Source organism: Falco naumanni, chromosome Z (genome assembly GCF_017639655.2).
Source record: "Falco naumanni isolate bFalNau1 chromosome Z, bFalNau1.pat, whole genome shotgun sequence".
Classification (NCBI taxonomy): domain Eukaryota; kingdom Metazoa; phylum Chordata; class Aves; order Falconiformes; family Falconidae; genus Falco; species Falco naumanni.
The window spans coordinates 59400764-59428333 of NC_054080.1; the positions used below are offsets into that span (position 1 = coordinate 59400764).

At 40.9% G+C, this 27570-nt stretch overlaps 1 protein-coding gene across 2 annotated transcripts; it reads left to right on the top strand.

The window, feature by feature from the left end:
- On the top strand, positions 1-27433 carry ANKDD1B (ankyrin repeat and death domain containing 1B). 2 transcript variants are annotated; one of them, XM_040579830.1, is made up of 15 exons: positions 1-168; positions 3762-3865; positions 5926-6024; positions 10059-10157; positions 10246-10350; positions 10933-11031; positions 13451-13549; positions 15376-15474; positions 16386-16484; positions 18006-18104; positions 19153-19251; positions 21981-22076; positions 25624-25822; positions 26508-26639; positions 26956-27433. In XM_040579830.1, exons 1-15 carry the CDS (start codon positions 72-74, stop codon positions 27012-27014), a joined length of 1584 nt encoding a protein of 527 aa, XP_040435764.1. In that variant the 5' UTR covers positions 1-71; the 3' UTR covers positions 27015-27433. The 2 variants fall into 2 exon arrangements, with proteins under 2 accessions (XP_040435764.1, XP_040435765.1); XM_040579831.1 differs by lacking the exon at positions 3762-3865 and having other exon boundaries at positions 9-168.
- The last annotated feature ends 137 nt before the right edge of the window (positions 27434-27570 follow it).

Below are 27570 nucleotides of genomic sequence, written 5' to 3' on the forward strand. Positions count from 1 at the left end.
GGGGCACCTCCCTCCTGGCCCCGGCGGGGGCCCCTTCCCTTGGGTGAGGAGGAAGAGGAGCCAGGGCAGCGATGAAGGGGCTGAAGGGGCTGAGCCACCTGCTCCGCGCCCGGGAGGATGCTGCGCGGGGAGCTGCGGCGGCCAGCCACGAAGCCAGCCACGACAGCCGTGAGTGCAGGGGGGTCAGAGGCGAGAGCCCAGCGGGCTGCTGGCGGCCTTGGGCCCCTTGCTGCGGGTGGCGTGCCAGGCCCTGTCGGGGCTGCCTGGATGGTGGGGCGCATGTAAACCCCCTTTTTGCCTCAACCAAAGACCAAAATGAATGGTGTGAGGAGAAAAGGAGGAGGTTTAAGCATGAGCCGCTTTATGTGTAGCGAAAGACATCGTCAAAGACATGCGGCTGTGGGGTTGGGAGGTGGGGTTTGGCATGTCTGTCTTCCAGGGCACAGGTCCTGCCGGCTGCCCAGCGCCCTGCTCTAACTTCACCCCTGAAGCCGTCCCAGGGGCTTCGCTGGCATCCCATGTCCCTGGGGCTAAGAGCCTTCCAACAGCTTCACAACCGTTGTGGGCTCCCCCCAGTCTCGGGGGGGCACCCAGAAATCGGCAGACCTGCTGGCCTGCTGGCGCTCAGCAGCGTGACTGCCAGTGAAGCGATCTCCAACTTTCATCCCACAAACCGGTCTGTGAAAGAGCAGCCTGCTCTGGCATGGGCTGCAATTAGTGGGAGCGGGTTGTTTGTGGAAACTGAGCGATGACTGTTAAACCCTGCCACGGCCCCGTCCTGTGATTGCAGCGTGACAGCCAGGAGCCATTCCCCTGGGCCCCGCTTCCAGGCTGGCAAAGAGGGCAGATAAACTAATAAGATAACGCGGTGGGACTCAATAGGTAGTTTTTCCCATGCTTTGAATTGGAAAATTGTTATCTTAGAAAAACATTCTTATGACTTAACAAAATACCTACTTCTCCCTAGTCATTGTATTTCCAGTAACAAACAAGAAGTGTAGGGAAAACACTGAAAATGTTACCAAACCTTTAAATACATGATTTAATTTTTAGAAACAATAGAGTAAAAACAAAAAAAATTGTTGTCATTTGAATCTGAATATTTTTATTATTTTTGTATTTTGTCTCCTTGTAACTCTTCATTCAATTCAAATTCCTGGTATTTTTCCATGTGTTTTTTGAGGCAATAACAGATTCCATCTTGGGGATGCCACGACAGGAAATTACAAATAAGGATGGGAGGGAGGTGGAAAGATTTCCGTCGGCTATGAGTACTGAAACCTCTGGTACACTTCCTTACTTCTTTGGAAGTCACTGTTACTTGTGGTTTCACTGAAAGGCAGACTGAGGGCACTAAAATAAGGTGTAAATATGAGGAAAGAAAAATTGAAGGTACCTCAAAGCTTGAGTTTCTGTTGAGGAAGACTTTCTGTTTTCAGGCCAACAAAGTGGTTTACTTTGCATCCTTTTACTTCCTTGCCCTTCCAAAAGAAAGAGAAATGTTGAAATGTTCAATACACTGCAGACAGGGCTCTCTACGATGGAAATAAGTGATAAAATTACTACTTCTAGTTAGCTCAAAAGAAAAATTGAATATAACTATTTTGTAATTACATAGTTATGATACAGCCTGCAGGGCAATAAGCCAGACATTTTGTATGAAACCAAAGAAAATAACCCCCCAAAAAACCTGACAGCAACGAATTTATAATCATTTGCTGCTGTTATGTGAAAGTAGAGTGACTGCTAATAATGCCAGGAGTGCCAGATCCTGGACACCCCAGCTTGGATAGAAAGCTTCCATAAATCTGTAGTCTGACAGCTCTATATCCTGTAATGTCATGTATGAAAAAAACATTTTGCAAAAGCAGTGAAAGGTTGTGCAGCAGGTCAGTCCCTCAGTATATCTGGATTGCCGCTGTTCTTAACTCCTGAATTAAGAGGTATTAAGAGAGAGAGATTTGTAAGGAACATCATGCCCAGAGTAACAGATGTTTTTTTAACAGCATACAGCCAATTCATGACTTCTGGGCAGGAGAGAAAAGAGCATGTATTTATTGTCAGAACTACAACAAAACTGTCCTTGCCGATGCAGATGCAGTAAAGAAACATCATTTTCTCTTGGTCCTTGAATGCAGTGCAAATAAATTTTTGGGATTGGTCCTGAATGTCCTGAGATGCAACAGCATTTATCTTTGCATCCTCGGGTAGGATGCATGTGTGCGTGTTCATCAGCAGTCAGTAGGAATGAATGTGGCCTAATTGCAGCTGACCGGTGCCCTATGTTTTGTTACCACGCTTGCCACACGTTTGCCTTGAGCAAGATATCCTGCAGCCATGGGTTTACCGTGTTTGAAATCAAAGTAGCGGGAAGAGCTCTGCTAGATACTTCCTTAGGGTGTGGACTATGAAAACTATAAGTGAGGCATTTATTCTGGAAAGATCCCTCTTCGCAACAGATTTAGCTGTCAGCCACACTCCTTGTCACAGATGTATTTTTATTTGCAACTGCTTTGGTTTTGGTTTTGGGGGTTTTTTTGGCTGTGCCCCCATGTTGTAAAACAAGCAAATCATATCATGTCGTTTTCAGATAATTGTGGGAGGATGCTTCTGTAGTTTGAGGTGCTTGGATAATATCATAGCAAAACTAGAAACTGCTTTGCAAGTGTTCAGTTCCATTTCTATCTTAATTTGTACAGTACAACTGTGATTACTCCCACTGAGATTGTAATAATGGGTAATATGTAAAATGCGATAAAGTGAATCCCATACTGATTTTTCTTAGTATGCTCTGCAGCCATACTGCTTCAGGCTGTATTCTCATTATGTGTTAATGAACTTAAATGTAATGCAATAGGATCAACTTGCATGACAGGCCTCTAAGGAGCAGATGCTTGCTGCAGTTTCTCGTTCAGCACAGAGAATGCTGTCTGCTTTGGTGATATCATTGGACAAGTGGCTTTTCAGGCCAAAATATTCTAGACAGAAGACCTAAGTGATGCATTTTTGAAGTATGATAGGCTAGGAAATTAAATGTTATGGTAGAGAAATAACTCTGACCTCTAAGTTAGCTAAAACACCAGACACTGGGATTTTACTTTTGAAAATTACTGCGTACAGCAGCTACTTCAGTTCACCAAACAGATGCTAATTACTGGGTTGAGATATTTAAGGAAGGTCCCAAATTAATAGTGAATTCCACATTGTGGCTACATTTTGAGTTCAAGTACATACCTGTTTTGGATTTGTTTTTTTTTGCCCTGTAAAACTCCTGGTTTGTTTGGGTTTGGGTCTGTTGTTTTTTTTTTCAGTTGGGTCATACCATTTGGTTACTGCTATACATTTTTATGTTTTTTGGTAGTGTGTTCTGTTTTAAAACAGAGCAACTTTTCAAAGAATAGGAAATAAATACTGCAGTTTGTACCATTCACTGCTATGCCTATAAAATACTTTGGGACCCATTTAGATAGTGAAATTTTCATAAATGAACCCTTGTTCATGTGAGCATTGCAAGTAGGGGTATTCCCTGCTGTGAAAAGTCTGCCTCCATTTGCGCTTAAAAGTTGAAACTGGAAATGTCAGCCAATGTCTCTAGTGGAGAAAAATGTAATCCTGTAACAGTTCTATGATGAGAAGGAATTGATTCTCATAACATATGAATTCAGGACAAATAACAGAAAGTAAGAACAGTATCGTCATCCTTTAAGTTGGTTATGGCTATTTTTTTAGTAATACAATTTTTTCATCACATTTTTCCACAGTATTGCCAGATGAGAGAGAATTTCAATATGCTGCTAAAATGAACAATTTGGAAACCATGGAAAAGCTGTTTAAAAAGAACGTTAATATAAATGCTGTAGATTCTGTGAGTATGAAGCATCTGACAGATCATTGATCTCAAATGGGACTCCTCAGGGGCTTGCATGGTGGAATCCCAGTATGCTAGCCCCGTCAGCTGCAAGGTGGTGAGGCTGTGGGGAGTCCCCTCTAGGACATGGTTAAGAAACATTTCACACATCCAGTATGGACTGTAGGATTTGTGCAACATAACTTGCAGGTCTTGGTCTTTGCATTTAGCCACTAGTCTGTCCATCATATTGGGAACTAAGGACTACTGAATTGTCCCGGCTCTAATATTTGCTCTGTGATCTTGGGTGACTAATTTCTGAAGTTTCCCATCTTTCCATATAGGAGAACTTAACCTCACAGTCACTTTGAGAATGAATTTACACTGCTAGCATTACAGATTTAAAGCCTGAAGTGTTACCATTCTGTTTGTGTGGAACCACAGGAGCTTTCTACCACATCCTCTGGCACCAGGCTGAGATCGGAGTTCAGGTTTACCCTTGATAGATCAAAATGCATCTTAAGCTGACATCAAATCTAGGCCTAAAATCTGAGGATGTGTAATACACAGTAACAAAATACAGTGCTGTGTTCCACGTGAGGGTTGCTTCAACAGCAATGGAGCGGTTGTGGTGTTAATCTAGGTATTGTGGAGAGCAGTTTGCCTTCAGTGGCTACATATGAATCATCTACCCATGAACATCTGATGTTACTTAATCATGGTTCTAAAAAAACCTTGCTTCCCATACTTACATCTGGTTTTTTCCCCACTGTGGACTTGAGATAGTACAGGTATATTCCTTGGTTTGTTTTTGAAAAAGACAGGGAGACAAAAATTTCTTTTGAGTAAATTTCTCTTGAACAATGAGAGTGTTGTCATCAATTAAATGGTACTCTAAAAACTGACTTAAGAATAATTCTTGCTTCCTTATTATTTCCAGAATTCAGGAAATTAAACTAAATACTTTTCCAGTCCAGCAGTTTGAATTTTTACTGTCATACTTAGATCAGACATATAGTATAATAGTATAAGGAATTTACTAGCATAGATACATGTGTGTTGTGCATTGATTAATCCTTCTAGCGGGGATGTAGCTTATATTGGTAAAACCGTTCTTTTGTTCATATTGATCATGCCTACCTTTGTACTCCCAAGCCAAATAAGCCAGGCTGCCAAAGGTAAGTTTTGTTGATAGAACTATTTCTGTGCAAGAGGCTTTTTCTGGCATAAATGCACGTCATAAATCCCACCTTTTTATGCTTCTAACACATATAGCAGTAAATTTAAACTTAGACATGAATAAGTCAGCTGATGTGCATAGAAGCATAAGAGAACAAGTCCAAACTGACTTTTAAAGTTAATTGGTTAAATCACTTACGTATTTTTGTATGGAACCTCTCAGTGAATTATGTTAAAACCAGTTATGTTCACCTTAACTGGAAGTAAAACTCTCTCCACTAAAGTTTAATTCAATTTAACCAATCCCTTTTAAATTCACACCATTAATTACTTTAATGAAAAATTAATCAAGTGTTCCTGGTAAGTGTTGAGCCTATTCACCTGTGTAAAATTACTCACTGCAAGGTGGAAGCTTTCATTTACATAGTAAATGACTCAGTCTGGGAAGGTGACTAATACTGCGTGAGGGAGGAATATTGTAGTGCATTATAGAGATACAGTCAAAAGCAAATCTAACTGCTTAAGTCTAATCCTCAGCTTTGCAAATAATAAAATAATAAACATGGATGCTTCTTGAACTGCATGCATTTCCTCTAGACAGACAGTATATGATTACTTAATCACATTTTGACTTTCCAGTGAGTTTCAGTGAAGGGATGATGCTACACAGAGTGACTAAATTATTCTGGTTCTTTAAGAAATCTTTAAGATCAATGTTTAAATCTTATTGAAGGAGCAAAAATGCAGATAAGAACAAGCATGGCTGTTGAAGGAAAAACATGCAATCGTATATATTTTAACAAATACATTTGTTAATAAAGAATTCAGAAATCCTGATCACCTGCAGAAGGAAAAGAATTGCATTATGGACCTGACAGCCAAAGCTTTGCTTATTTCAGCTGAAGCGCACTGCATTCCATTTTGCTGTTGCCAGAAGTCATACGTCAGCAGTGGATTTTCTTCTCTGTCACAAAGCTAGACTTGATATGGCAGATCAGGTAAGCTGGTTTACATGTTTTGATTCACACAGTATAGGAACACCTTAGGGGAAGTAAAAGAAGGTATTTGCCTTATGCTCCCAGTTTTGCAAAGTTAAGTGCTTGCTGTAAATGCTTCGGTTTGTCTTAAGACTGCACACATTTATATGAAAAAAGCATTGTTAAAAGAAAAATGCTTTGCCCAGAGCTCTGGCTACATTGAATACTCGAGTGAGCACAAGGGTGGTTGAAGCCACTTGTGCAAATAAGCTGTCTGTGGTAGCTGTGTATTAATCATTGGCCACTTCATATGAAAGCAATTGGTGAAAGTAAAAATGAACCCTCCTGTTCTTTCCTTCCATTTTTATGTGTGTAGCTTAATGCAAAACTGTCAGCTACTTTGCAGCCTCCAAGATATTAAGAGTTTAGCAGTGTGTGACTGATTTGACTGGGTCAGATGGTGATCCACAGTGCAAAATTTGATTTGGATATTAAGACCATATGCATGGTATGTTATTAATAAACAGGATATTCAAACTAGGAGGTTTCCAGTGACCTGAGTAATGAAAATAGATGAATCATTTACCTTTTTTCCCTTTGTTTGCTTCTTTCTCCTTAACCACCATATGTGGCAGTATTTAAATTAAGACACACAAATTCCAGGTTGTGAGGGGTGGAGAGAGAAAGTTTCCTTGTTTTCATATTGTGTTGGAATGAAAATACGATGAGAGAGATCTGCCAGTTCCAATTACCAGCAGTTCCTGTATTTGGGCATGTTCTTGCAGTGTAGGTAACTATCTCCTCGTTAGTGCTGCTTGAGTTGCTCTGAAATGTTCTCCCAATCTGCCCTGTCAATGAATACCTCACGTGCCACTTTGAAAAAATATGGCTGTCTTTCTGGACCCTACCAGCTCCTAAGCAAGTCTTACACTGCTATAAGCAACATTTCCCTTTTGTCTGACAAGCTCAAAGATGTTGCCTGCATGAAGTACTCTAAAATGATTAGTCTATGATATAAATGCTAATAAGCTAATTCTGCAAGAAGTGGAGAGTCTTCTTTAAGTAGTATTGCCGTCTATAACAACAGTAAGAAATGGATCTCTGGATATCTTACAGAGTATCACTGGGTATAGTGTTAATATATTTATTCTGTAACTATAGTAAATTATTCTTTATAACAAATTATTTTTCAATGGCTATCGTCCAGATTTATTGAGGCAATAAGGTGACTAAAACATTTTGTGGGTCCTTTAATTACCCTAATAGGGTGCATTGAAGCCAGGTTGGAAATACAGACCCTCCCTCCATGCTGGTGTTCCGTTAAACACTCAGAATCTCATTCTAATTAAGGATTACCTTTTAATCATTAGTTATCTTTAATTCTTAGATGTTGCTAATCATCTTTGTTGAAAGACCATTGGAAACACTCCATCATAATTAGCTTACAGAGTCAAATACTATGACATTACATATTGTAATTGACAGTGATTCATGTACTCTCTGGCAATCAGTTTGATCTTGCAATTGGTAAGAAATAGAATGAAGATACTATGACTTTATTTCTTACTCCATTTCAGTTTCTGGCATAAGTTCTTAAGCATTCTTACCATTTCTCTGTACAAAAAGGAAGGTGATTAAAACCAAACAATGGTATTCTTAGCAGCAGATATGTGGTGCTCCCAACTTTAGACTGGTGACTTGACATAAGTCATGGAGGTAGTTAAGATGTTTAATGATTAAGCAGCACATCTATAAGGGTTAAACCAGTAATACATTATTTGGCTAATAAACATAACTATTAGAATCAGTTTTTATTAATAGTACTTATATCACTCCAAGTTGCAGTGATTAAGTTACAATTCTGTTGCTTATTATCAGTATTAGCAATGATACACAATTACATTACTGCAAAGAAATCTTACACTACTAAGCTGAAATTCTGTCACCTGTCCTGCATTTCATATCCAGGCACAAATTTACCCCTTCTTATCTGCCCTGCTATCCCAACTTTATCAGACGTGGACCTGACAGGAAGACCAGCAGGAGACTATATCAGGGGAGCTTGTGTCTGCAGGTCACCTCCACCAGTGTTGACAGGAGTCCACAATGGCAAGATTGTGGACATCACAAGATCCTTCCCTTTTTTGCTTTTCATATGATTTTATACCTTATTTGTCCCTCCCCTCTTTTTTTCCCCCCTCAAACTCACCTTTTTGCTACCTTTGTGCCTCTTTTTTGCCTCCCAGACTCATCCTTGTCAAACAGCCCCCCCCCCAGAATCACACAGAGTGGCTGAGGTGGGAACCTCTGGAGATGACCTAATCTAGCCTTCTGCTCAGAGCGTGGTCATGACAAGCAGGTTGCTCAGAGCTATGCCCGGTGGTGTTCTGATTATCTCCAAGGATGCAGACTTCATAACCTCTCTGGGCAATCTATTCCAGTGCTTTATCACCCTCAGAGTAAAAAAGTTTTTTCTTATGTTTAAGTGAACCTTCCCGTACTTCAATATGTGCCCGTTGCCTCTTTCCCTGTCACTGGACACCATTGAGAAAAGTCTGGCTGCATCATTTTTACTCTCTTCCATCAAGTATTTATAAACAATTACAAGATCCACCTCAGCCTTCTTTGCCTAAACACTCGAAGGTCTCTTGGGCTCTCCTCATATGTCTTTTAATCATCTTTGTGTCCCTTTACTGGGCTATGTGCAGTATGTCCCTGTCTATTCTCTACTGGGAAGCCCAGAACTGGGCATGGTACTGCAGGTGGACTCACCAGTGAGCAGGGGGAAGGATCACCTCCCTTGACCAGGTGGCAGTGCTCTTCCTAATGCAGCCCAGGATACCAATTTCCTTGTGTGCTGCAGGGGCACATTGCTGTGAGACATGTCCAATTTCGTGTCCGCCTGAAGTCCCAGGTCTGTCTCTGCCAAGCTGTTTTCCAGGCAGTTGGCCCCCAGGCAGTACTGGTGCCTGGGGTTGTGCCTTCCCTAGTACTTCACATTTCCCTTTGTTGAATTCCTTGAGGTCCTTGCTAGCCCATTTCTACAGCCTGTCGAGGTCCCTCTGGATGGCAGCACACCAATGTGGTCCATGAGCCACTTCTCCCAATTTAATATAATCTATAAATTTGACGGGGCACTCTGCCCCATCATTCAGGTCATTAATGAAGATGTTAAACAGTACTGGACCCGAGATCAATGCCTAGCATGCATTGCTAGCGACTGGTCTCCAGCTGGACAGCTGCCTTTCAGTACACCTTGGCATATCTCTTTGTTTACGCCTGTACTTTGACAGTTTGTTTACAAGAATGTCATAGGGGGCAGTGTCAAAACTGTTAGGAAAGTTGAGGTCAGCATTCACTTCTGTCCCCTCATCTACCAGGCTAGTCTTCTCCTTGTATAAGGCTATCAAGTCTAGTTACTTTTTCTCCTGGGTCATAGTTGGGAAGGTTTTTCCGAGCAGACTTTTGAGCCACAGTCACAAATTTTGCCCAGATTCAGCTTTATTCTTGTAGCCTGTGCATCAGACGCATGTTCCGTATCGCTCCGCACTGTTTTCCAGCGCTATTTCTCCTTGCTGTGCCCAGTCTGGGCAATTTCTGCCTCAGTACAGGAAAGACATTGAAAGAAAAGAGAACCTTAAAAAGAAGACTAACTGGAAAATTATGGTGACTCATGGAAAGACAGTCATTACGAATCGTCACCTGAAATTTCATCCACCACACCCAGCGCTAACTATCTACGTAGTTTCTGGAGAGGGGGAATGATTTCTGGGTAGTATTTAATCACCCCATCTTAAAACAGGATCAGTCCTTCTCTGGAGATTCCGGACCTTCTGCCAAGAAGAGGGGCAGCCTGAACGTCTAGCTAGGTCTTGATGCATGACATTTAGCTTAATTTAAGTGAGATCCCACTCACACTGCCAGGTGTTAATACTGATTTTCTAAGAGCCTGCAGAGCAGAACCCACTCATACACTGAATTAATGAAAGAAATTTAAAGAAGTTTGGCATGAGGTATTTTGGTGATAATTTCTGCCTTTATCACTTTATTTGAAGCATGGCCTGACAGTGATTCATCTAGCAGCTTGGACTGGAAATCTGGATATAATGCGAAAATTAATTAAAGCAGGTGCTGATCAAAAGGCTAAGAATGAGGTTTGTTGACAAATTTTTACCAACTCTAAACATATTTATAATGGAAAAAATCAAACATATTCTTAGAGGGTTGTTTATGTTTTTTCAGGACGGAATGAATGTACTGCACTTCGCAGCTCAGAACAACAGTGTTAAAATAGTTGATTATTTTCTCCAGGATCTTCACCTGAATGACTTGAACAAGCCTGATGGGGTACAGTATGCTTCTGTTTACTTCTTTGGTGTAATGAGGCATCTGTTGTGGGCAAAACAATCTTGACTTGGGGAAATTAAATGAATTATAATTTATTGCCAGTTACACAAAATTTCAATACTGATTCGGTATGGAGAAACATGTAAGACAAGAAGTCAGACAAGCACTTAGGGAAAACACCTTTCCTCCCTCTTTGCCTGTCTCAGTTGAACTCCAGACACATCTCCTTCCCTGCTCCCATTGCCTTTGCTGCACATGATGCTCAGTCCCACTGGGGAGGTGTCGGCAGGCAGAGGAGGCTGAGGTCAGTCCACAGTGGTTACCATTTCTGAACAGTTTGCAAATATATTCTTCAGCATACGCAAGACGTATAATCTGTTTCCTTACCCTACTTGAATAATGCATCCTTTTTTTATATTCTTACTATTATTGTGTATATCTACTTTTTTGTTAATCTACTTAGATATATGATAGATAATTTTTTATGCAGAATACACATATGCATGCCATATACCTAGTAACTGGAAGCAAAGTATTTTTACTTTCAAAAACACTGTGTTCCTTTCCATGCTTGTTTTCTAGAAAGGTAAAAAGCCATTTCTTCTGGCAGCTGAAAAAGGTCATGTTGACATGATAAACAATTTGATTACTCTGAAGCTGTTTACACCTGAAAAAGATAAGGTAAATGTTTCTATTTCTTAGAAGTGCAACTGAAAATGTGTTTATGAAAGATTACTTTGTTTCACTGTAGTTACTACACAACCAAGTACTGTGAATAAACTGTATAGATGTCACAGTGCTTGTAGTGATAAATACTGGACCAACAAATATACAAGGATAATGATTTTGCAGTAATCAAGGGGAGACAGTGGGATATCTGGTCTTCTTGCCAGGAGGCTTTTCCATACATATTCGTAGTTCACATAAAGCAAGACTAGCATATGCTGTCTATTGGGAGAAGTGGGGAAGTCTTGTGATTAAGGTGTCAGTCTCTGTACTGGGAGATTGTATTTCCCAGTTTTTCACCTTGCTCAGCTGTGTATGTGTGTGTCACTGCTAAGTCCCGCATGAGTAATTTTTCAGGGTGTTTAAATACTTCAGGATACAAATAAACACCTAGGGGGATTTTTCAGAAGCACTTTAACACTTCAATCTGATTGACTGACTGTGCTTTTGACACTGCATTTTAAGGTATCTAAATAGCTTTCAAAGTCTGCCCTTAAATTTCCTTACTCCTTACTTAACTATATGTGGAATGAGCAAGTTGGTATTTCTCTGAACCTGTGAGGCACTGCAAGGATAAATACATTAAAAACTGTGAAATGGTCAGACACTGCATTTATAGAAACATGTAAGCACGCACCCAGGAAGTGACTCTGTTTTCTTGGTATTCTGGTAATAGTTTAAAAGTTGCAGTGCAACTGAGAGCTCTGCTGTGCTAAACAGTTTATTAGTAGAAGTTAAAAGACAGTGTTGTCCCAGACATCTAGCATTCTGAAGCTATGATATCTAACAGCAGTCTAACAGCAACAATGGGAGGCAAATGCTGTGATCATACAGAGTAAGCAGGACAGAAACTCATCTGCTGGATCACTAAAAGCAATCACAGCATATCCGTCATTTCTAAAAGGGATTTGAATTTTCACCCACGTGCACAGCACACCCCACCCCAGTGCTGTGAATGAAAAGCTCTTTTGGACTCCTATTTCTCTGAGGTTTAGGATTCTTCCCCTAATTTACAGCTTCTGTTTGTTTTTAGCCTGTTTTGTACTGTTTCTTGTGCCAGCATTATCTTTTAGCTCAAAACCCACTGCTCTTCCTGAACTTGCTCTTTGTTTTTATTTGCTTGCTGGTGTGCTGTTGGTTTTTTTGTTGGTTTTTTTCCCCCCTTAATTAGCTAGTGAGAAATTGTGCAGATGGTGAAAGAGATTGGGAGTTGCCATGTTGGCATGATGTACTGAGGCCTGAGCAATAGGCCTTGAGCCAAAGTTGACCTCTAGATGAACACACCACCTGAACGTTATATATAGTTAGTATCCAATCATAGTGAAATATGCATGGTCATTAGTGAAATATGTATGATCCTTAGCGAAAGATGTGACTTAGATAAAATATAATCATTAGCAAAGATACAGTGCATCCTTCCTTGCTCAGAGGCAAGTGATCAAGGATATGAAACCAGATATATGGTCTTGTTTGGAAACCAGTGGTTAAAATCAAGTAGATAAAGGAAACTCCCTTGGTTCCTCCCTGAGCCCTGGCCAGGTTTTGGTGGGATCTAAGAGGAAAGTGAAACCAGATGTTTCCACATTTGAAATTATGTGAGCTTGTTTAATCATCAACATAAAAGCTGGACCTTCTTATGACTTCGGAGACCTCACCTACGAGTGGATGCACTGCACAGGACCTCCCAATTGCTAGAAAAGGTTCTCCAAATCCTCACTGTAACTGGGGCTCCCAAGTGAGTGTGGGTCTGGGTGATGGTAAAGTATTAGGGCAATTGGTGATGTATCTTTCTTAACCACTATAGTCTGTCATGTGTAGTAGCCATTAGATGCATTACTGTGGCTTGATTTGTTCTTGCTACATTATTTCACTTAACTGTTCTATTGCTTTACATTTAAATAAAGGTCAACTCACTTCTTTAACTAGGTGTGTGTCCTTCGTGCTGACCCCATCTATTGGCAAAACGTGGCATCAAAGCCACTACAAATTTCTATATACTTACTATGTTTTGACCATTAATCTTTAGGGGATCCTGGGGGCTTGGTGTAGTCCCCTTCCCTGTAGAAGCATGCAAAGTTTTCTTCTGATTCATTCTTTAGGAGTTAGAATTTTTGATCTTTTCACTGGTCATACACTGCAGTTTTCAGCATATAAAACAACCAACTAGACCAGCAATGTCATGTCTGAATACATGTGAAAAAGACCTCTTTTGGATTAAACTTAACCTTGGAACATGCTGTGTGGATCTGCCTCCTTCTCCTTGTATGCAGAAGAGAGATGTATGTGAAAGACCAAAGGCTTTGTGTTGGTTTTACTTGATGTTTTGACTTTATTCTGGGTTTTAAAGTAACTTATTTGACATTTTGATTTCAAGGAGGGGAACACAGCACTGCATCTAGCAGCCAAGAATGGTCACAGTGAAGTTGTAGAAATCCTGCTTAAACAGTGGGAGGAAATAAATGACATAAATCAGGTAAGGACACAGAAATTACTGAAAGTGGTAAAGTTAACAATTGTAAAAATCAACTCCCCAAAAAACATTTTAAAGGAATAAACATTGCATTGAGTAAACTTAACTAGTTCCGCTTTTCTATGTACCTTCATATATATGCTTTTCTACGTACCTTTGCATCCTGTTTCATTGTCCCTTCTCCAGCAAATGCAGGTCCATTAACTCCTTCAATGTCCCTTCATCTGTCCTCTGTTCCTCACACAACAACCTCCTCTCCATCTCATATGCCCTTAGTCACTACTGGTAGAAGGAAATAGAGGATGACCTAACCTCCACCTTGCTTCCTGTCCTCCATTTGTGGCCATGTGATCCCATTCTTCTTACCATCTCTGGTGCTTTTCAAGATATCCACTGAGCCAGTTCAACATGCATACCCAGCACATACCATTGCAGGCACCTCAGCAAAGAGGTCTCGGATTTGTATCCTGTTCATCTGATCCCAATTGACTGCCCAGAACTGCCTGCAGACATGCCTACCCACATTTTCTTTCCTGGGTGAGCTTAGCCGGCATATTCATGAACTGCATATTAGCTGTGGAGGTTGTATCCCTGAGATGATGCACTCATGAGCTTAATTTTCAGGCTTAAAGTAGGGGTGGAGGAAGGAGATACACTCTAACCGCTCAACTCAGCATTCCTGATTTGCAAAGGGTCCTTGAGCCTTCTGCTTCTTCTGTGGGGAGCTGGAATGAGCCAGGCAAGTTAATTCACTTTGTTGCCCCCTGTGGGAACCTGCCATGTGGTTGATGGACTGTCCTGCTGGCCCAGTGGGCGAAATGAGTAAAGGACAACTGCTCCTACCCAGGTCACTCCTCTTCCTTAATCAGGTTCTGATTAAGATCCTGATCCTTAATAAGAGAGATTTTATGCAATTTATTTCCAGCTATGCAAGCTTTGAGGCACACAAGCTTCTTTGAAATGTGAGGACCTTGTGTTTCCAATCCTTGTCCAACAATGTTGCTTCTGCACACAAAGTTTGTACTGCTTGTGCCTCTGCCTTGCCGTGACCCATGGTGTGACCTTCCTGTCCAGCTGAAGATGTTCTGATCTGTGGATAAATGCGTTTCGCTTTCCCCAGCATAAGCAAAGTACTAAGATATGTGAAGTTTACCAGGAAAATGGTGGCTGGAGTTTAAGCAAACAAAAATCAGGATTTACTGATGCTTCTGTGAATGCTGAAACACTAATTTTCAGTAAACCTTTTTGTATTTTAGTTCAGAAGCAGAGATTAGGTCATTGTGCAGCTGATGTAACTTTAAAGACTTGCTGTGGAGACATGGAAAATTTTTTTGGGGGGAGAAGATATGAAATAAATATGCAACATGATTATTTCTGCTAAAAGTGCTCCTTATAACTAGCACTAGAATTGGGAATTTGTCAGAAATGCGTGACATTGGACTGACAGAAATTAGTACTTATGGTATGTGCAAACATGCTAGCCGTGTTGCCTGGTGCTGAATGGCAGCAATTGCTACCCACTCTTTGTTTCTGTGCTGGTTGCTAGCAATCTTCTTTGAAAAGAGCATGATTATTATTTATGAAATAGTTATCTGTATTGTAAACTGTACTGTACATCTGTCCATATAAATGTTATCTGTCACTTAGGTGTTGGTGAATTGCTATTTCTTATAAGTGTTAATTTAGGAGCATTCCTGTTGTGTTCTCTTGAGACTGTCTCCCCTTTTCTGTTGAGCTGGATGAGTCTGATCAAGCTAATCTGTTTTGTGTCACAGCCTTATAGTCACATGGCTTAAATTGGAACAGACATTTTCTCTCTGTTGGTCTAGAACGGAGAAACTCCATTTTACTTGTCTGTTGAAGGAGGTCATGAAAAATGTGTTGAACTCTTACTGGAAGCAGGGAGTGACATCAATGTTTTAACTCAAGTATGTACACATTATCCCTCCAGCACACAGGTATTGGGACATCTTGGGCTGTAGGAAGGACCTTATCTTCTCTTTTCTGTGTGTACTAACAGTGTATTTGCTCTGCTTATTTTCATGAAATGGTAAATATATATAACTATAATAATAGTTAATAAAATAGAACTGGGAATATAGAAATTTCTAACAGAATAAAACTGATTTGGAAGAAATATAGCATAGATTTATTTGACAGAGTACTGCGGTGGAGCTGTTTTATTTACTGTATGTCCAATAGTAAAACATACAACTAAGAAACTTAACCAACTAGAGTAACTGAAAATCCTCCTTTCTGGCAGTGTATATGACTGAACTGATGACAAACCTGTTCTCCACATCTGGACTGCAGTCTGGCTCACATCTGTTGAATGGCCTTGGCTTGCCTGCTGCAATAAGTTTATGATTCCAGCAGACCGAGAGCTTGTTTGTTTTAGCAGAATTATTGAGTGAAAATATTCTATTGATTTACTTCTAAAAGTTTGTTAATGCGACTGTACTTGCTTGTTAAAGTTCAAACTGAACTAAAAGTCTAGAAGACGTGTTGGCATTGTCGTTGTCCATGGTGCAGGATAGCTGACAATGCTGATTTATCTTTTTCTTCAGACTGACTGAGAAGGACTGTAGAATATTGGTGGTTTTAGCATGTTTGTTGTGATGTGGTAAAAATAGGAAGTTCCTTCCGTGTTTACAAAATCACATCATGCTAACTGCTGGTCCACCTCAATTTATATCATTTTATCAAAGGGTATTTTTTGGAGGGGAGGGCTAATAACACAAGTTTAAATGAAAGATTACCCTGTATTGATAGCTCCCTTTAGTACTGTTTTCCCAGCAACAAAAATATAATTTTTTGCTGTCTATACCCTTTCTTTCAGAACAATAGTAGTGCTTTGCAGATTGCAGTTCAGAACGGACATCTATCCTTGGTTACTTTTCTTATTGATAAGAACATTGACCTGATTCCTAAACCCGAGGTGAGTGTGTATCAGTAGAACTGTCCTGATGTGGATTCAGTCTGTCCTGTCTTTTATGGCCTTCCTTGGGAACTGAGACAGCTGAAGAGATTGTCTAGTTCCTTAAATGTTTTTACTATACACATTATTATGTGGTTTATGGATGTTGGTTAGCAAGATGTATGGACCAACAGAGACAAGGTCCTGTGGCACAAACCCAGTGAGTGCCTGGGCAGACTGGTGCAGTGCAGTGTGAAGGTGGCCAGGCTAAGCCAAGGACCAGGTGACAGGAGAAGCTGAGCATATCCTGCTTGAACTAAGCAATAATGCAGGCCTCCCTGTGTGCCATGGGAAAAGAGTTAACATTTGTAACTGATTTTGAATAAGGTAATTAAAAGGTAAATAAACACTTCAGTGCTTTTACCCTGTGCATTCAAAGCATATGCCTTCAAAGTCTGCATGCCACCATTCTTTGGGGTTTAAAAAGAAAGAGGTATTCCTAACTTTCAAATATTGTCTCAATTTAGCTATTACAGTTTTTGTTATGTCTGAGATTTTCTGTGAATAGGATGTTATGCTCCACTTCTACAGTACAGGATGAAAACAAAAAGTGGGCTTTGTGATGTGCGCCATGATCACTGGCCTGTTGTGTAATGTTATCAGCGAAGAACAATTTTTTATGTGCTTGAAATGATCAAGCTGTTGTGTTGCTTGTTCTCATTGGCTTTCTGTAACAGAAGCCACTCACAAAGTTGTAACTTACATTTTGGAAACATTTCCAGTACAGCATTGCATAATAGCTTGCTTTATTTTTCTGTAGCCCTGAAAAAATGGCTGTGGTTTATAAAGACACTAATGAACTGGTGTCAGGCACCTGTGAATGACACTGGTATGGAATTATTCTTTAGCTGTATTTAACAAGAAACTGATGACTCATAGGTTCAACATACAAAGCGATCTTGCCAATCTAATGGTTGGATCGTGACGGGGGTTGGATCTGTGCCCCAGTTATTTTAACAAACAATCACTCATATAAAAAAACTTCATTTCTTTCTAGCTGTAATTTGCTTTTTGTAAATATGACAGCAAGTCAATTTAGTATGGAGAATATTTCCAGCACCAATATGTGACAAGGTATTATTCCTGGAAAGTAGATTTGGACATCTTTTACCCAATACAGAATTAATCTGTCTCCAGCCTATTCAACTAAGGGCAAAGCCAATTTTCTGAGGGAACAGAAACATTACCCTAAGCTCTCTGTTGTTGGCCAAGGGAAGGCAGCACATCCCAGCTCTGATACGTGCCCCATGCACCCAGCATTCTCAGGTTTCTCAGCTGTATTTGTTTACCTGCTGCTGTAGGTGTTGCAGGAGCAGGCTACCATCTCTGGCATAACTCCGCACCTCAGGGTGTGTCTTCTGCAGTCTTGAACCTCTGCTAGAGCTTATCACCTTTGCAAGGGCAGTTTTAACAAGAACCTTTCTTGTTCAAATGAACCAATACCGTACCCAAGTATAATCGTTTATTGTTTTCCCTCAACAGCAGAAGAATTCCCCTCTCCATTTAGCAGTCATCAATAATCATCTACCGGCAGTAAAAAGCCTCTTGGATGCCAGTCATGATATAAACTCCTTAAATCATGTAAGAAAGACTGGGAATTAACATAACTGGTAAAGAGGAGATTATGTGGATTTTGCTTGAAATGATCTTTTTTTTTCCTTCTGAGCTCAGGGTACAAGAAAATAGGAAGGAAGAAGCAGTTCCCTCCTTATATTTATTTTTGCGTGTGTGCATATGTATTATGGTACTTGCTGTGCTAGTATTGTTTGAGCAAGATAACAAATTCCATAAATGGCAACATATCTTATTTGCTGCTGCATGCACCCTTAGATGACTGGAGGTTCTTATTCTAATATTCTGTAGAAGGATAAATAAATCAATAGGTGCAGCTGTGTAGAGATCACACAACTCTCATTTCAGACCCAAAGATGAGACTTGAAGCTGAATGTTGCTTTAGTTGTACTTCTTGTTAATGGTTTAGGTTTGTTTCATGCTTCCCCCACCACCTTTTTGTGTGTGAGTGTGTGTGTATGCGCACGCACACGCGTTAATGTTCACTGAGACCATCATGGAGCAAGTACACTCCCGCTACATATTATCGCTTTGTGGCAGTGCTGGCTAAGAAACCCTGTTGTGGACATGGCACAAGGTACTGCTGAAAAAATGACAGATATCCAGTTATCTTTGCATGAATTTCTGCACGGAAAATGTTACTCAAGAGGTTAGCATGGATGGGGACTGGCAGTCACATGGAGCACTCTGTCTGAAACACCTTGTTTTAAGAGGGAAAGAGAGACGTCATTAGGTTACAGTACACTAGAGGGGTATGAGAGCAACTTTTCCCTGAGCCAGCTGGTTTTCCAGCTCCTGCCCGGTTTTCCTGTGGGAAACATCCCACATGCTCTCTTGTTAGCCTGAAACAGAACTGGCAGGTAGGCCACTCAAAAGTTAGCTGATTTAGTTCTGTTCAGTGTTCTTTTGCCAATACCATCTTGTTGCGAATATTCTCCAGATTCAGATTGTAAACATTCTGCTTCTAAGAGGGAGTTTGGCATACTGTATTTATTTGTTGTCATTAATTCCAGAGGCAGGATGGCTTTCTGTATTTATTTGGTGTCATTAATTCCAGAGGCAGGAAACCCCTCTACATCTGGCAGCTGATCTTGGCAATGTGGAGCTGGTGGAAGTGCTGCTGAAGGCAGGCTGCGATCTCAAGTCTGTGGATAAGGTAGATTGACTTCCTCACACCTGCAACTATTATGTGATTTTATTTTTTGTTTTATAACCTTCTTCCCAGAGAAGCAGGAAGCACTTGTTGCCAGGTAAAGCTGTTAGTTGTTACAAAGGAAATCTCCTTTTAATATTGCCACATCTGCAGCCTGCAGAGATCTGAAATGGTTTTAGTGAAGAGCCGTAAAAATTCCAGGCTCCGTTGTTTGCAGGGTAAACCCTGCTGCCAGAGACCTCTAATGGAAAAAAAGGACTAGGCTCACAGAGTGGAAAACAGCCTGTGGCTGTTGTAACTGTGCACCCGCAGCCAGGTTCACTGCCAGGAGAGGCACGGGTACTGCCAGATTCACTAATTGCAGTGATGGTGAGTTTGTCCTTTAGTACTTTGGGCCATCTGGAAATGATGGTCCTGTGTCCCTGAGAAGCTGTCCCAGATCCGTTTAGGTAGGTGCTTAGATCCTGTTGCTGATGTTCAGCCTGGAAGGACTAAGGCAAAAATGGCAATGGCTGGAAGAACTACTAAAGCAAAGAGTCTCTGGGGAAGTGCTTTTGAAAGGACAGCATACCAAATCCAGTTTGCACAAATGTTCCTAAATTACTGCAAGGCTGAACTTCCCCTTTTTATGCTGTTACCACTATACTGATTTTCTATATGATTGAATGGACAGATTTGATGTTTATCATAAGCAAAATCTAGGTCTTTACTAATTCTGAAAAGTTACTTTTATGTACAAAATTGTCCTAATGAGAACTAAAGCTTTATGGACTAGGATCATCTTTTTTTCCCTAGCCTGGTGTGAGGCTCGGGACTCTGAGTGTGTGTGACACAGTGTATGTGTTTTGGGAGGCTGAGGTAAGATGCTACATTGCAGTTAAACCTTCCCATTCAGAGTCATGCTTACAGTGGCTGGAGAGCTGCAGTCTCATAGGGGTTAACACGGACCGAAAACTTGTTCTCTTTAGACAGTGCCTTAGCCGTTGGAAAATTGTCTTTACTTATTTGTATTCCAAGGGCAGGCACAGAAATTTATTTCTTATTGCCTGTTTTGACCTTAAGCACCTGCAAGTCTTTGGGCTGGATAGTGCCCTGGTATTACAGTAGTGTTGACAGAGTCCTGGGCACATTATGAGAATATGGCTCTGAGCCAGCCCACGTTCTGTCACTTTTCTGCAATGGTTTTATTTCTTGGAGTAGTTTTTCCCTTGCCTGTTTGCTGGATGACCCCTGAGGCCATGCTACTGCTGGGAACATTTGCAAGTACAGACCTCTTTGAACTGAGCTGGTGCCAAGATGCAAAAAATGTTCCCATCCTTACTGAACAGCAGGCAGGAGAAAGGAGAGCCCGCTGCAATTGCTGAGTTTTCCTGGCATCTGTGCTCTGGCAATAAGAGCCTCCTCAGTCTCCAGAGCATGTCCTAAATCTGCACGAGTTGCAAGCTGTTATAGCTCAGGGATTGGTCTCTCAGGAGATCTTCCTTCCTCCAATCTGCAGAAACAATTGTCATCAGTTGTGATTGATAGTGCACAGAGTGCTCCCTGTGTGCAAGACTGCCGTGCTACATGTGCACGCAAGAATCCAGCAGTGTTTGCACTAGCAGAGGAGGTTGGCAACACCTCCTTTTCCCACTCCCCCCATCTCCCTGTGAAATGCAGAACATCTTTCCAGATGTTGGACCCAATAAGCTCTTGTGGTCTCTGGACTCTTCACATACAAAGTAGGTCTACGCTATAAAGCTTCTTTGAAATGTAAATTCCTTGGCTTCCAATGTGATGCTTTTCTAAAGCAGGCTAGAATGATCTTGAGCGCAGCCAGGAGCTAGAACTCCAATGGTATATATTAGGGAACTTTAAAATAGCTGGAGAGTTGAAATGCCTTGTATTTTAATTACTGAACTTTCTGATTAAGAGAGTGGCTTCTTTTAGGTCTAATTTTCTAGAATGCCTAGCTTGATATCCCTGAATATTTAAATCTGAGGTGATTCCACTCAGTACAAATCTGCTGAAAATAGACAATTGCAGAAAAAACCCTGCAGAGCCAAAGAGGTGCCCATGCATGGAAGTGCTGATAGCAGAGACAAGTTCAGATAGACTGAGCAGTCTTCTGCAGCTGGAATTAAAGCAATGGTTTTTAATTCCTTTGACTGCCTGTACTACCCGGCAAACATCAACTTCAGTTGCGCTCACTTCAGTTGTCATGAGAAACTCAGTCCCACACTCTCCTTTCATTCTGTGAGCCAGCTTCTCTTACCATCCATAACAAGATGCAGTTTTGCCCTTAAAAGTTGTCCATTTCCAGCTTTGCCTGCCTACCCATCTGAAATGCCAGTTTAACAATAACACGCCAATGGACTGTATTTGTGGTAGTCTTCAGCCTGTTTGAAACAGGGGCTTGCATGAACTTGGAAGCCGTGACTGGAGAGGGCAAGCTAGTATGGAGTAGAGAGCAGCCCGAGTGCTGGAGGTTTCTGAAAGCAATTGTACCTCACCAGAAATTCTTTAGTGGGGAGTTCGGTGCAGGGGGAAAAATGACCGCCTCTGGGCTGAGGGGATACAGCTCATACAAAGCATAGAACTTTGTAGCTACCTTGAAGCCATAAATCCATAGTAATAAATTTTCTTGGAAATAAGGGATAGGGCTCTGTGAATGAAACTCCTGCATTTCTTTTATGATATACATATCATCATACATATGAGATAATGTTCTGATTCACTCTCTCTGCTTTCAGAATGGAAAAACTGCACTAGCTGTAGCATCAAGGAGCAATCATGCCCTTATTGTAGATATGATCATTAAAGCAGAAAGGTACTATGCCATGAAACAGGTAAGATACATCTTTCATTACAATGAGGAGAACTATAAGGGAAAAGCCAATTCTGATCTTGAAATGCCTTTTGCCTGAGGTGGTTTATTTTGGCAGGTTGCGAGACTGGCTTTGAGAAAATTGGGGTTAGAACTGGGAACGGGAAGGTCTCTACCCCATAAAAGTTTTATTTCTGACTAACTGTTAAGCTGTCAGCAAATCTTACCAGTTTCCTGCATCATGCTCTACACACAGAAATAAAGGGGTGGGGAGAGTTTCTAACCCAAATTAAAACTGTGCCATCAGCATCAGGTCTCAGATGACCTGAATCCACACCTGTGTACTCTGGTACAGCAAAATATGTGGAGGAGCACAGGTGTCCATCACTCCTTGACTAGCAAGCGCTTAGCTGCTTTGGCAGGAGCTCCCTCCTCTGTTCTATGTGTGTTAATTATAAAATTACAATCAATGAAATGGGAAAGAATCAGGCAACAAGTGTGAAGGACATGGCCTAGTTGACCTCAGATCGTCTGAATTTCTAACCATTTTTCCCTAGTTATTTAAACATAGGCTGCTTAGTGATGGCCCTCCCTAAAGGGCTGAGAGGCAGATGTATTAAAGTGTAGGTGACAATTATTTTGGCCTGTGTTAATTATCCTGAATCACTTACGAATCTGTACGTGCTTTATAGGCAGTAAGTGTCTGAGCAAGAAAAGCTGAGCTTAGTACCTCTTAAATTCAAAGGAATATTTGGAGCTGGGCTGCTGGTGAGGCCGTGCCCAGAGACACGCCTTGAAACTCAGACCAAGCCCAAATGGGTCTTGAAAATTCAGGACATCTCATGTCACGAGGGACATTCAGAATTCTAAGAAAGTTTATTTATTCCACCAATGACAGTTGTAGTAGAAAACCACAAAGCACCTGCTGTACCTACACACTTAAGAAAGGGAGGCATTTCATAGGATGGTGAAGATTAATTTTAAGGCGTATTAATGCTCCATAAATCAGTCCTGTATTAGCTTGCTCAGTTTTTCTTGTTCGGAGCCATAGGTTTATGTGGGCTCCCTGAGAATTGATTAAATTTGCTGGGTTTTGACACAATACAGTGTAAAATCTCCACACTCTCAAATAAACTGCAAGTTGGTCCTAGTGAGGCAGTAAAAGACATCTCTTATAGCATCCACCAAAAAAACTGCAAGAAGGAAGATACTGATACAATTTATGTATGTAGAGCAAGTTCTTCTGTGAGCATCAGAGCTAGCAAACCGGGGCAAAAGGAATTCAGTTGACTGTCAGCTCTTGTGCTCTCCTTGCTGAGCTGCCACACAGACCTGTGAGGTCATTCTCATTCCTGCTTCCTGCTAGGGAGTGTTTAACAGGTTAGCCAAGCGCCTCCGGGGGCGGTGCAAGCGTACTCGTCCTGCCCGAGAGCAGACACATAAATTAGCTGGTTTTACTGCCCCACTCCAGCCCTGTGTGTCCAAATACATGAAGCTTAATGTTAGAGGGAATTGTGCTTGTAAATCACATATCTACATTAATTATAATGAAAAGCACCTCTACGAACTCCTTGTGTTGTGCATGTTTGATCTGCATCAGTTCAACTCGAGTTGTCAGGTATGTTATTGATTCTTTTGGCTTAAAGGAGAATCAAAAGTGAAGTCATGTCTTCTCTGGCAACACATGACAAGTCAGACAGCAGCAGTGAGCCCATAATGCTCCTAACCTCTTGGCATTGTTTACTGAATTGCCTGAGGAGAAGAAAAGGTGTTTAAGTAGATAGCTTTTTTGCGAGAGTTCCACAGATGCTGGGAAATGGAAATATGAGTGTTTACATTCCATTACCTAAAGCTAAGAGCACAGTCTTTAGGAGCAGCTTAGATCTTACAGTTATGGAATATGATGTTCAGATGGTGTTACCATATATGAAATTACAGCATTTTTTAACCATTTTTGTAAGAACTCAATTGTAAGAACTATCATTTTGTCACACATGAAAAGTCAGCTCAATGTGACAAGGCTTTAGTTACAAAAAGGAAATGTCATGTTGCTGTGAGGAAGTGTATGATACCAATGTGTGAGTGCCTTGTTCTCTCTGTTTGCCCTTTTTTCTATCTACTGCTTCCACCCAACCCTTCCCTATCACTGCCCAGGCTCCAGGCTGTTTTTGACTGGATTTGAGGGCTGCTGTTACTGTTCCACCCAGCCATTGCCTAGACACACAATTAGCAGCAAAGAGAAGCTGTGCTGCTGCAAAGGGAGGAGAAATAAGTCTGGGTTTTTTTGTTTGCTTGTGGTTTTTGTTTTCGTTTTTGGAGGAGGTGAGGGGTTTTAACCTCAGAAGAGAAACACTGAACTGGGGAGATGCTGAAGCTGTCCTGTAGAATGTCCTAAACCTAAACCCTGCATGTGTCAGGAAGCATGAAATAAAGTCTGCACCACAAAAATGGAATCAAACATAAATGACAATGCTTAGTTACCGAACTAAGATCTTTTTTTTCTTGCACAACTCTCATAAAGTTAGGAAATAACCCTGTTGTATTTTTCTGAATCTGGAATGAAGTATTTTATATTTTGTACTTTTAAAAAATGTGGCATGCTGCCATTTCCTTTTTTGCTTAGTATCTGCTTTGTAATCCTGTATCAACTTCCTGAAGACATTTTTCACTTTGGAGACTGATTTGAAACAGGACTAGCAAGTAAACAAAATTAAATATAAAAGTAGTTCGAGCTTACCTACATTACGATTGAGGCTTTTTCCTGGGCACTGCTCAGCTAGGGGTGAAATCACTGATAGGCATGGCTTTTGCAGAGGTGCTCAAACAAGAAGCAACCCCATCACTCCTGTTCCAGGAGCCAGGCACATGGTAGCAACATCACTTCTAATCTGTAGGGTAAAATGCTTGCAGTTTTGGTTTCTATCTGATTTTGCTTATGCAGGCAATAAGACTAGATCCAGGTTCAACACACGTGCTTATTGGTGCTTAGACACTTTGCTGAACTGGGTTCCACATACTAAACCCTATGGCTCATGCTGCCACCAAATGACCTGGTAGCACCCGCTTCAGCCAAGTGGAGCTGACGGAGCAGAGGTGGTGACAGCTTGAGCAAGTGCCATGCCAATTGTGCCTAGACTCTTCTCAGAGAGATGTTAGAACTTTGAGGAGCAAAAGGAAAGCGTAAGAGCTGTGGCTGAATGCCAGCCATGTTCAAAATGTGACATATAAAGCAGACAGAGCCCAGGAGCACTGCAGTGGTGGCGTAGTACTTGCAGTTACTTGCTGTTGTATATCATGTGCCAAAGAAAGTGGTTTATTTTGCATTTAACTTAGTAAGGTATAGCAATAGACACAGGAAGGCTTTGTTTCTGTTCTGTTATTCAGACTCTAATAGCATCATCCAGACTAAGACTTCAAAAGAGTTCTACCAGCCAAACATGGTTCCTTTACCTGCACTGAGCAAACCACCTGTCAGTAGCTACATATGACTGTACAGGACAGTGTTGACTGCTCACTAAGCAAAGGTTCCCAGCTTTGTTACAAAATTTATCATCTGCTTTCTTCTTTAGGAACATCTAGCTTGTAGTGATGATGGGTCAGACTTTAGCTTGTCCTTCAAGCAAGATCATAGTGCACAGACCAAACAAATCCGTTCCTCCCTTTGGAATCTAGCATACAACCAGTTAAAACCTCAGGAATGGAAAAAACTAGCCCAGTTCTGGAAGTTCACAGATGAACAAATTAAAGCCATTGAAGAACAATGGACAGGTAACAATATCTGAATGGCTAGACATAGTATTTGAACTATAAAAACCACAAGGCAGAGTTGCTTTTTAAACTAATGTGAGTATCACAGATACATGCTGGCCATACTGCTCTTACTCACATTATGAAAAAGAGCAATGAATGGATACAAACCTTGTCCCTGGTTCCTGGGAAGTGGTCCTGTAGAAGCAGAGGCCACTTCTGTCCTCCCTCTTGGCCTGAAGTAACCTTCATCTTTGGAAATCAAAACCAAGAGCAGTAAGCAGCACGGAGGGTCTTGTGGGTCATGCTGCAAGTGAGGACCTGGGGAACCGTGTGACTCAGGAAGACCTTGTTCATGCTTTGTCTTCACAGCTGCCATTAAACAGCAGTTGCTGGTTTCAGACATCTCAAGTGCTGAGAAAGCAATCATTTTATAGCATGCATTGTACTTGTTTACTACTGCTCCATGGTATATTTCCACAGGTTGAGAAAAAATGAAAGGAAAAAATTAATTTTAAGATGTATTAGCTTTTTTTCTCCCTTTACAGTAGCCTGAGGATAAAATTAGTATTTTTTTTTTAACCTTTATAAGGAAATAAGAGTATAAGGTAGGTTTTAAAACATCTTGAAACTCTCAGAAGGGTAAAAGCACAAAATACACTGTTTCCAGCATGTGGAACAGACAAATGCTTTGTGTATTGCATAGGGAAAAAAAGTTATAAGGAACATGGAAACAGAATGTTGCTCATCTGGTTACATGGTATATCGCTGGCTCATCAGAATCCTGTCAAGCATATCTACGAAGAGCTGGTGGAAGCAGGATTTCCGCCTTTAGCTGGTAAGTTGTTGTAGAGCAGTTTATCTTCTGCAAGATTCAGTGTGGTGCTGAGGTCCCCGCTGGTGCTGGGAAGGTGCAACTGTGGCAGAGCTGGAAGACACTTTCTGGGACTCTGCCCTTGCTGGGGGGTGAGGTTGCTTGAGGAAGAGCATTTAAGGGAGACTTGAGATAAAGGACAATAAAAAACAGCAAACTTTGCTTCCCTCCTTTGTCCTTTAAATATAATTAAAATGCAGTTGGCCATTCTTCATTAGAATAGTCTGACCTTGTAAAAAGCAAAGTACATCAAGCACGTACTTTTCCTTTTACTTTACAGAGAAGATCAGAGCTGCAAGTAGCACTGACACGGTCTCCAGAAAATGTGCAATTTCATGAGTTCATAAATAAAACATGGCATATATGATGGAATTACCTGCCAAACAGAAACTGATTTTCAAATACAAATAACATCTTTCCTGGAAAAAAAACCCCTGTTTTGAAACTGTATGATTTTTTTCAAGCCAGAAGAACTTGCACCCTTGAAACACTGGTTAGTTCGTTCTCGTCTGTTTGCTATACAATATTTTAAATAATTTAAGAGTGAATGGCTGGCTGGTAATTTATGACAATACCGCTAAGCTAGACCCATTCCCCTACAATTTCTACATCTGGCTTAACGCCGATACACTGACTCTATATTGGAACTGCAAATTAAGGTATTTTGTGTTTGACATGAAATGTAAATGAGATGTTTTCTACCTGAAAGTAAATTTAATTTACTAAATGAAAATTATAAATAAACACTTCCAAAAATAGGTTGGCACCTGGCCTCATTTGGGATTCAGGTTTTTATAAAGTCTTGCTAGGATTATAGTGTTCCTGTCTGAACAGGTCTTTTCTCTTGTTTAATCAGTGTTAGGATTAGGACAAGTCTTTTTCTTCAGCATTTGAT